General features: G+C 45.4%; 1 protein-coding gene and 1 pseudogene across 1 annotated transcript; both read right to left on the reverse strand.

Annotated features, from left to right (window-relative positions):
- Positions 1-2,886: 2,886 nt before the first annotated feature.
- Positions 2,887-3,601, reverse strand: LOC148002946 (chromobox protein homolog 3 pseudogene; annotated as a pseudogene).
- A 3,531-nt stretch (positions 3,602-7,132) lies between these two features.
- Smim48 (small integral membrane protein 48) lies at positions 7,133-8,684 on the reverse strand. Its single transcript, NM_001103353.2, has 2 exons — positions 7,701-8,684; positions 7,133-7,622 (listed from the first exon to the last, which is right to left on the reverse strand). The coding sequence occupies exon 1, from the start codon at positions 8,625-8,627 to the stop codon at positions 8,262-8,264; it is 366 nt and encodes a 121-aa protein (NP_001096823.1). The 5' UTR covers positions 8,628-8,684; the 3' UTR covers positions 7,133-7,622; positions 7,701-8,261.
- Between the last annotated feature and the right edge of the window lie 969 nt (positions 8,685-9,653).

A 9,653-nucleotide genomic window follows, 5' to 3' on the forward strand; every position in this document is an offset into this window, starting at 1 on the left:
TTAGCCTGGCTTCCATAAAGAGTTCCAGGGCAGCCAGGACTAAAGAGACCCCATCTCAAAAAACAAAAGGAAAATAAAACCCAAATGTGATTGATGGCACTTGTTATATTGATAAAGCAGACTTTATTCAGGACCCTTAAGTTAGATATTGGGACGATTGCAGCAGGATTTTGCATTGAGGGAGAGACTGGATTCTGAACATAAGAAGGAAGAAGTCGGGAATGTGCAGCTCGGGCAGAATGGGATGGGTTGGGAGGAAGCAGGTATCATTGGGTGGGAAATTACTCAAAGGTGGTGTAAGGGGTTTGAATGTATCCCACAAAATTCATGTTAAAACTCTGACTTCTTAGTGGTATACTATTGAAGTTTACACTTTGATTAGTGCCATTACTGTGGGAACATGAGTGTTCTTTAGGGAGTAGGTTTCCAATAAAGTATGAGTTTAGGTCCTGCTCTGTCATGATCTCACCCTGTAACACCTCTACTATGGGAAGAGACCGTCTCTTTAACTTTGGACTCTATACCTGTAATAAATAAATACTTGAGTATTTATATATTGCCTTATTGCTTAATATATGGGAAGAGATTTAATTCGGCGCTGACTTTGTAGGGGAATGCTTAAAGAATGGGGCCATAAGCCAGAGATACTCCTACTTTGGTCATGAGCCCTTCATGATCTCAATCCTTTTGCTGACTGAAGATAGTGTAAGAGGATTAAGCACCCAACTCCTTTATTAACCAGTCATCTGTGGGGCAAGTGGAACCCTATCACCAGACAGAAAAGCTCTTAAGGCTGAGCACATTAGTAACCCCAGCTATTCTCGTAATTGAGAGTGGTAGGCATTTCAATCTGCTCCCGACCAGATTTCCTGTCCTGGAGCATGTGACCAGACACCCCACTAAGAGGCCCATGACAACTGGTTGCATAGCATAGAAACCTAGAGTTCTCCATGCTAATGAGGTTGTCTAGATGGGCCCAGAGGGTTTAGCCAATTAGTTTCCCTTTCCACACATTCCTGCAAAACATTTAATCTCTGGTCCATCCTGATTAAGTCGTATTTCATTTCACCTTGAATAGTTTGGACAAGCAAGGACTGTTCCCTTCCCTAAGGACTGCCATCGGAGGGAAGCCTTCATCATACCTAGCCACGCCTAAGTCTCCCCCAAAAGGACCCTCTGCACTTCTGGCAGCCTGAGCTAAGCTGGATTCCTCTAGCCCTGGGGTCATCTCAGGCCTGCAGCACACACACCCAACCCTGCTTTCTTAACTCCTCATGGTTCCCAGCATCATCATCTGAGTGTCCAGGAGTTAGAACCACAGCCTCTGTACCAGCTGTTTCGTACTCAGAGAAACATGGACTAGGGCCCATCTCAGGCATCACAGGAGCCTGGCACCCCAACAGGGAGAATGGAATGTAGCCTAGCATCCCTGTGTTTCACACTGGTGTAATTCTGACACCCCAGCGTTGAGGGGAAATTAAGAGCCACAGTCGTCCATCATGGCTCAGCCAGTATAGCACTTTATCGGTAACTTAGCCTGCACTGGGAACTTGTTAATTGATTGGGATAATGAAGTAGCAAAAAGACAATTCTTGGCTTTGGTACAGGAGAAATGTTCCTATTTCCAGAACAGATCCTTTGCAAGAGCAAGAACTTGGTGGTAGTAAACAGCCCTGGAGTCCAGTAAGAGACCTTGGAGAAAAGTCAATCCCCTTTATGGCTTTTTTTGTTGTTGTTTGGTTTTTGTTTTGCTTTTTTTTTTTTAAAGGAATATAAAACTCTTTATTGACCACTGTTCACCATTATTTACAATAAAGTAAATATACAGTTGGATGACATTCTGATATTACAAAGTTACTTTCCTGGCTCATTGAACCAGAATGCAAATACTGAAAAGATCGATCCTACCTAAAGTAAGGAATGAGGGTAAAGGAAAAGCATGCAGGGCACTAATTGATATTAGCAAATTTTGTTCACTCACTCAGTCAGCAGGTCTTAAATTGCCAACATCAGCTCCAACCATGATTCTATTTCCACATCAAACAGATTCCACGAATCATAACCTTTTAGTACAGATTTTAACTTTCTACAAGGAATGGTTCGCCAGAGGAGCCTTTACACAGACCCACTGACCTGGACCTGCCTCTGTAGACCAGGGGGCCTCTTAAATCAGAGCTCCACCTGCCTCTAGAGTGCTGGGATTAAAGGTGCGCACCACCACACTCGGCCAAGTCTTGTTATTAAATCACACACTTTGTCTAATTCCATTTTCTGAAGGGGGTGTTGGTATGGACAACATTCTGTAAATTACTGTATTTACTTGATAATGCATCAATTGTGATGGGGTTGGTTTTAAACTATCCAATAAATTACAAACTCTGCTTAACCTGAAAGGTTATGGTTTCAGGAAAATGTTCACGGTAATGGAATCTCGTCAACTTGCATTTTCACGTTCAGTTCTTTTTTTTTTTTTTTTTTTCCGGAGCTGGGGACCGAACTCAGGGCCTTGCGCTTCCTAGGCAAGCGCTCTACCACTGAGCTAAATCCCCAACCCCTCACGTTCAGTTCTTTTGAGTATTAAAAACAAGGTAAAACAGGTTATGTAAGTGTTTTATGCATACACTGCATATAAACAAAAACAAACAAACAAACAAAAAAACCCAGAATGGTCCTTCTATGTCCCAGTTAAAAATAAGTTCTGACTTGAGTCATGACTGTAAAATCTCCCCAGCAATTAAGGAAAGCTGTTCTCCAAACCTGAGGAAATACAATATAGTGTCAAGTATTCTACTGTTAAAGGAAGCAACTACAGAGAGCTCTCACTCGCTCAAAGGAATCAGTGCCTTTTGATGCAGAACAAAACCCAAAAATATCCCAACTACTGTTGATACTTTCAAAACCAGCACATCAAACTTGATTTTCATTAGAATGCTATTTTTTCCACACTAGTAATTCAAAACCCAAGATCCAAATTGTATACACACACACACACACACACACACACACACACACACACATATGACAATCTGAGGACACTTCATATTCGCCTCCTTTGCCAGCACCAAGTCCTCCTCATCTGAGTCCTTCCATTTCATGAGAAACATTAGCTCTCCACTGCTGTCTGTGGCACTGATTATTTGCTCAGGGTCAAGTCAAGGCCCCTGGCAAAGCCCCTGGGCTTGTCAGCAGCATCTCTCTTCTTCGATTTGCTATCATCAGATTCACTGTCAGATAAATATTTCCTTTTTGTACCATCTTTTTCTTTACCAGCTTTTTGAGAATTAAGAAATGCTTCAATTAATTCTGGACAATCTAAATTTTCTTCTGGTTCCCAAGTAGTATCAGCACTGTGAACCCCTTCCACTTCAGGAAATACTCCACCTTCCCATTCACTACACGACGGTCCAGTACTTTTTCTACCACAAATTCTTCAGGCTCTGCCTCTTCAACTTTTTTACTCTTTCCATTCTGTTTCCCAGTTTTTGCAATGTAGTTTTATTGGATGCCATTTTTAAAATTTAATCGGAGAGTTGAGGAGTTCACCGCTCAGATGCTCAGGGCCTCGGATCCTGCAGTCTCCTGCCTGCGTGCTTCATCTCAGCCACATCCTTGTTTTGCTTTTTTGAGGTAAGGTTTCATGTGCTCAGATTGGCCTCTACTTCCTAAATGCTGAGGTTACTACACCTGGCTTACTGTGGCTTTCTACGTAGATAAAAATTATCACATTTATTTCCAATGTTGCACATTAGAAAACTAATGTAATTGAATGGGGAATCCCTCAAAGATACATTTGTATTTTAAGTGTTGCCTTAAAATAGAGGGTCTTGTAAATACAATTAAGTCCGAAGAGATTGCTCTAATCCAGTGACGGTAAATGTGCTTTCAAATGGAAGATTTGAGACGAAAGACACGTGACCTAGACGGTTTGCAGCACTGCAGCCACGAGGTGGGAGAGGCAGGGCACAGATTCTTAGATCTTCCAGGAGTGGCCCTGAGGACACACTGTAGATCTCTGGCCTTCCACAGCTGTGACAATACATTTTTGGTGTTCTGAGTCACTGAGGTTTTTGTTTTGTTTTGTTTTTTTATAGCAGTTGTGGACCTAGTAAGATCGGAGTAAGATAACTGATAAGGGTACAGGGTACCTGTTAGGAAGGTAAAATCGGAGGCCTTTTGTACTGTTCCAGATAGCAAAGTTCTAGTATCTCTTTCAAGCATGATATTGCTTCATAACCAGAAATGGCTTGGTGTGTCCTTACATCTGCTCATCCCCGGCAACTTAGAACAGGACACCTGCCCCAGACAGTTGGCACTGGGTCAATTATGTTCTTCTGGAAGTAGATATCTGATATTTTACTTGCCCACAACATCCATAACACTTCAGTTTTTATTTGAGAGGTTATTTTCATATTGTCTGTTAAGTCGTCCATTTTTGGCCAAAAATAAACATGTGATCCCAGTTAGGTCAATAAGAATATACTGAACTTTATAACAAAATACTGAATAACAAAATACTGAACTTTAAAAATACATGTTTTTGGTATTAGGGACTGAACTTAGATCGAGTGTTCACACAAGCTGTACCACTGAACCATACTGCCTTCCTGGAATTTGAGTAACATAAAACAGAAGGGTGGATGTAATTTTTATTTTATGAATGTTTTGGCTACTTGTGCATGGTGTCCCTGCAGAGGCCAGAAGAGAGTGTTGAATCTTTAGAACTGGAGTTAGGGAAGCCTAAACCTGTCCTCTGAGAATCGTGAGTGCTTATAACTGCTGAGTCCTTTCTCCAGCTCATAGGTAATTTTTTTTTATGGCAAAACCCTAAAAAGCTATTTATTATTAGGCATGAAAAGACCCAAGAACTTGGACAAGGCAACCTGAAAGTTGGTATATCGTTGAGAATCGGCATAGAGAAGCGGTCACCTACAAAATAGTGGAGGATGCATGATCACTGTGGGAAAACCTAAGCTGCCCAACAGGAAGGCGGGCCAGACACGACGATACTGAGGCAACATGTGGATGATGGGAGGGCAGAGGTTAGAAGATACAGCACCAGCGCTTGGGAAGTAGAGGCAGGCGGATCTCAAAGTTCAAGGCCAGCCTGGTCACAAAGGAATGATGATCAAGTATAAGGAACATAGCCCAGTAAGAGACACTATTGGAGTATGGGAAGAAGAAGAATTGAATCTTGGGTATGGGTGAGCTGATGTATGGTGGGTGAATCCTAAAGGCTGGAGTACAATGGGGAGTCAATATTTGTGGGACAATAACACATTCTGAAATAAGGGACAATACAGGTTGTTTGTTTTTGCTGTACTGAGTATGGAACCTCCGGTTAATAACATTGAATTACACCCCAGACTGGGGCTGGATATTTGAAAGTTTATGTTTTTATTTATCTTTGTGTATGCCATATGTTTGCTAGTGCTTGCGAAGGCCAGAAGATGGTGTCAGACCCCTTGGAGCTGGGGTTAACCCTTGATTGGTAGCTGACCAACATAGGTACTGGGAACCTTACCCCAGTTCCCTGAAGAGCTGCAAGCATTCTTTTGTTATTTGATTGATTGGGTTGGTTTGGGATCAGGGGTGGTGTGTGTGTGTGTGTGTGTGTGTGTGTGTGTGTGTGTGTTATTTTATATTTTAAGGTAACACCCCATACTGAGGGAAGTCAGGGCAATCTCAAGCCAGAAATCAGAAACTGAAGTAGAGACCACTGAATAGAGTACTTATACTCTCTGACTTGCTCATCCAGCTTTTAATTTTTAAAATTAAAATACAGTCATAATTTCCCTTTCCTTCCTTTCTTTCCCATGTCCCTCTCTTCAAATTCATGGTCCTTTTCTTAAATTGTTATTGTTTTACACACACACACACACTCACTCTCTCTCTCTCTCTCTCTCTCTCTCTCTCTCTCTCACACACACACACACACACACACACACACACACACACACACACACATACAGCCTGATGTTTGTATAAACTTCACCTGTGATACCTCAACAATATGGCTGCCTAAACGAGGTCTGAACAAGGACACCACCAAGGTGCTTGCGAACATGAAGCTGTAGAGGGGTGGGGGAGGGGGAATCTCATTGCTCCCACTGGGAGACAACCACAGGTCACTGAGGAAGGCTGAGAAAGAATATGAATATTCAGTCTTCCCCAGGGACGAGCTCCCTAATTTGACTATTACCATGCAACAAGCATTCTAACTGGCTGAGCCATCCCCAGCCTGGATATTGAAGCCAATGTTAAGATTTTAGAGGTAATAGGGCTAACTGGTGTAGTTGGTAGAATTAGATGCTGGTATTTGGGGTAGAGATATCTGGAAAGTCTCATGATAACATGGAATAATAGCGAATGTTGAGAAATGGGTAATTTGGGGACTAGAGGAAGGAGTTTACTGTCGGGATCAAATGATGCAGTCATACCTAGGACTGTAAAGTGAGAGACAGCAGGGAATGTGTGCTGGGAGAGCATTAGCCCGAGTACACCGGGATTCGGTGGAGAGCAATGTTAAGCGTCAGTACTGGATCCAGTATCCACAGTACAATGGGAAATTGACATAACTATTTTGGTACCTTGGAGATGTGACTTGGGGGAACATTGCCATTGATGTTTAGAGGGAATTACTGTAAACAGGCTGTCATCAGGGAACAGTGGGTGTCATTCTTATGGCACTTAAAGTGCAAAGAAGCAAATACCAAATCGCATGGTGATGATACAGGATCAGGGAAGGCCAGAACAGTGAGGGGGGGGGTCCCTTCTATTGGAAACCAATTTATAAAAGCTCAAACTGGGTCCATCATGGAGCCGGTCCAGAGCTTAGCTGAGGGACCGTGCTGGGCCAGAAGCCCCTTGATAAGGATGCAGTGGGGATTCTATGCTGAGCAATGGGCAATGGTACCACGGGGCAGTCAGACTGCTGTCAGAGGATTGTGGAAATAGGGATCTGGACACGGATGCTGCAGAGGGGCCTGTATAGCTATTTGGTGTGGAGAGATTCTGGACCTAGAAGTGCTGTGTAATCAAGTCAGCTTTACAGGGATAGCGGGAATGTCTCAAAGAAAGGGGAGTGAAATCTGTCAAGGGTCACCCTATAATTGGAAGTCAGTGGACAATTGAATACAGAGGAGACTGAGCATATGATTTATTCCATCAGACATACTGCAATTACAGACATTTCCAGAGTATAGCAGCGTTGGAGTTTTGCTTTTGAGCAGCTGACATGAATAAGCAGTGGGTAGGTGACTAACCTCCAAAAACAAAACAAACAAACAAACAAAAAACTGGTATTCACTGTTTTGCGTCTCAGCAGGAACTCTTTGTTACGGACAGTCCTCAATCCCAGCCCCTTCATCTTGGTACCACAGCTTCAGAAGGCCTCCAGGCTGAAATGAAGTCACCATGGAATTCTCTAGCATAGTCCTCCTATGGCCCGCAGCAAAGGAAAGCCCCACAGTCTCATCTCATGGAATACACGCAATTCCAGGCCTCCATCTCTGAAGACCTGTGGTCTCCTGTTCCACACAGTCCAAAAACCCATCTTGAGCGTTGGTTTTCTGGTGGTCCGTTCTGCTTACTCAGGCCGTGGGTCCTTCTGGTAGCCACAAAACCTAAAACGGGAAAAATGCACAGCCCGAGTCAGCCCCAACTCCCGAGGGGGCAGAATCTTCTTGACAAACGCCACTCACCTCCTCCAGCATCCAGCCATATCCGCTGCTCTCCCGGTCCGCCAGCTTGGTGATCACAGAGTTCTGACCAAAAGAACTAGGCACAACTGGCTCATCCCGGTGTGACGCAGCATCATGAGGCTCCAGCACTCCGAGCCAGGGTGCTGACTCTCCTTGAGGTACTCTCTGAGAGAGGCCGCAGGCTCGGGTCTGGTTCATCCTTTAAACGACAGAAGGTTGAACTCTGCGCTCTACAAACAACAAAAATGCTGGGCCCTCACGTCACAAAGTGGTACGATACAGAGACATCCTAATTACAAACGGGGTTCAATTCAATCCAGGATTATACTAATTGCACTCAATGTACGGGTGCAAGCAGCATCACTATTTCATTGTCTGCAGCGACTCTGGACCGTCTGATGAGCAATTAGACAAAGCGACAACAAAGAAAAGAAGCATTGGACGCTAGATGAAGGGGGTGCAACGCGTCTCCGAAACAAAAGGCTACGTTTCTCTTTTCCCTGCCCTGCCCTCCCCTCCCTTCCCCTCGACTCTGCGCCCACCCCGTCGGGCCCTGGCCACTTAGGCAAGCTGCAGATGGATATAGGTGAAGATGCAGGAGGTGATGGAGAAGGCGATGGCCGCGTAGATGAAGATGGAGAGGTGCGGGAAGTGGTCGAGGTAGCAGCCCTCTTCCACCGGAGGCTCTTCTTCCTTGGGCTCTGGACGCGCGGCGGCCTTTCGGGGCAGCCCGGCGCGGGTCCCCAGAGCCCTCCCACCCGAGCGCCGACCAGATTTCCTGCCAGCCGAGGTTGCAGACTTGGGTGCACGCGCGGTGTGGCCCTCCTCCAGGGAAGGCTTATCGAACAGGCCCTCGTACTCAGGGTCAGAGTCGAAATACATCTGCTCTGGACCCCAGGGCTTGCGCGAAAAGGGACCCTTAGCCATGAGCGTAGAGCACGGGCCGATAAGCTGCTGAGACAGACGAAGAAGCTAAGTCCCCACTGGGTCGCAGTGCAGTGGGCGGTGTCCCGGGCTGCAGCTGTATTTCTACACTCTGGGTGGGTGGGGGTGACAGGGGCGGAGCCAGCAGAGCAGGGGGCCTCTACGGGGTCGGGAGCCTCTCTGCCCAGACCGCTCCTCCTTTCCGCCTACAGCCTGTTGCAGAGGTTGGCCAGCCAGCTTCTAGCACCTCTCAAGTCTTGGTGCAGCACAGTCTATCTCCATAGCAACTAGACTGCCGTGCGGGGGAGGAGGTGAGAGACGTTGGGATCTCCCAGCTAGTAAGGGGGACTTAAGAGTCTGGAAGCAGAAATGCGGTGGGGGTGGGGGAGCAAAGCTCCAAGCTATGTGGGGGAGCTTCCCCAGGGTTTTATTTCTTCTTTTCAAAGACATGAATAATGTAAGGTCTTTGATAGACCTTACATTTGATAGACACATCTAATGAGATGAGGCACAAATTCGCAGTTTTATAACCAAAGGACGTTGCATTGTTGCAAGAGAACCATGACATGAAAATCAGCGAAGAAAGGCCAACTCACAAACTGTCTGCTATTTAATCTGATCACTCTATATTTTGTCTTTCCCTCACAGAATGAATGTCTTCATTCCCTTCATTCCTGTTATGGTTTGTAGATGCTTAGCCCAGGGAGTGACACTGTTGGAAGGCGTGGCCTTGTTGGAATAGGTGTGTCACTGTGGGCGTGGGCTTCAGACCTTCACCCTAGATTCCTCGAAGTCAGTCTCCACAGAAAGCCTTGCCATGAAGATGCAGAACTCCCAGCTCTGGCTGCACCGGTGCCTGCCTAGATGCTGCCATGCTCCCTCCTTGATGATAATGAACTGCCCCAAAAGTATGTTGTCCTTTATAAGACTTGCCTTGGTCATGGTGTCTGTTCACAGCAGTAAAACCCTAAGTAGGACAATTCCCTTCCTTCCCCTTCCCAGGCTGAACTCCTGATCCCTTTCTGGCAC

This window comes from Rattus norvegicus, chromosome 10, assembly GCF_021556685.1.
Source record: "Rattus norvegicus strain SHRSP/BbbUtx chromosome 10, alternate assembly SHRSP_T2T, whole genome shotgun sequence".
NCBI classification, from domain to species: Eukaryota; Metazoa; Chordata; class Mammalia; order Rodentia; family Muridae; genus Rattus; species Rattus norvegicus.

Bases quoted from the DNA above. Each gene is read 5' to 3' on its own strand.
- Smim48 (NM_001103353.2), bottom strand. From the start codon at position 8,627: ATGGCTAAGGGTCCCTTTTCGCGCAAGCCCTGGGGTCCAGAGCAGATG.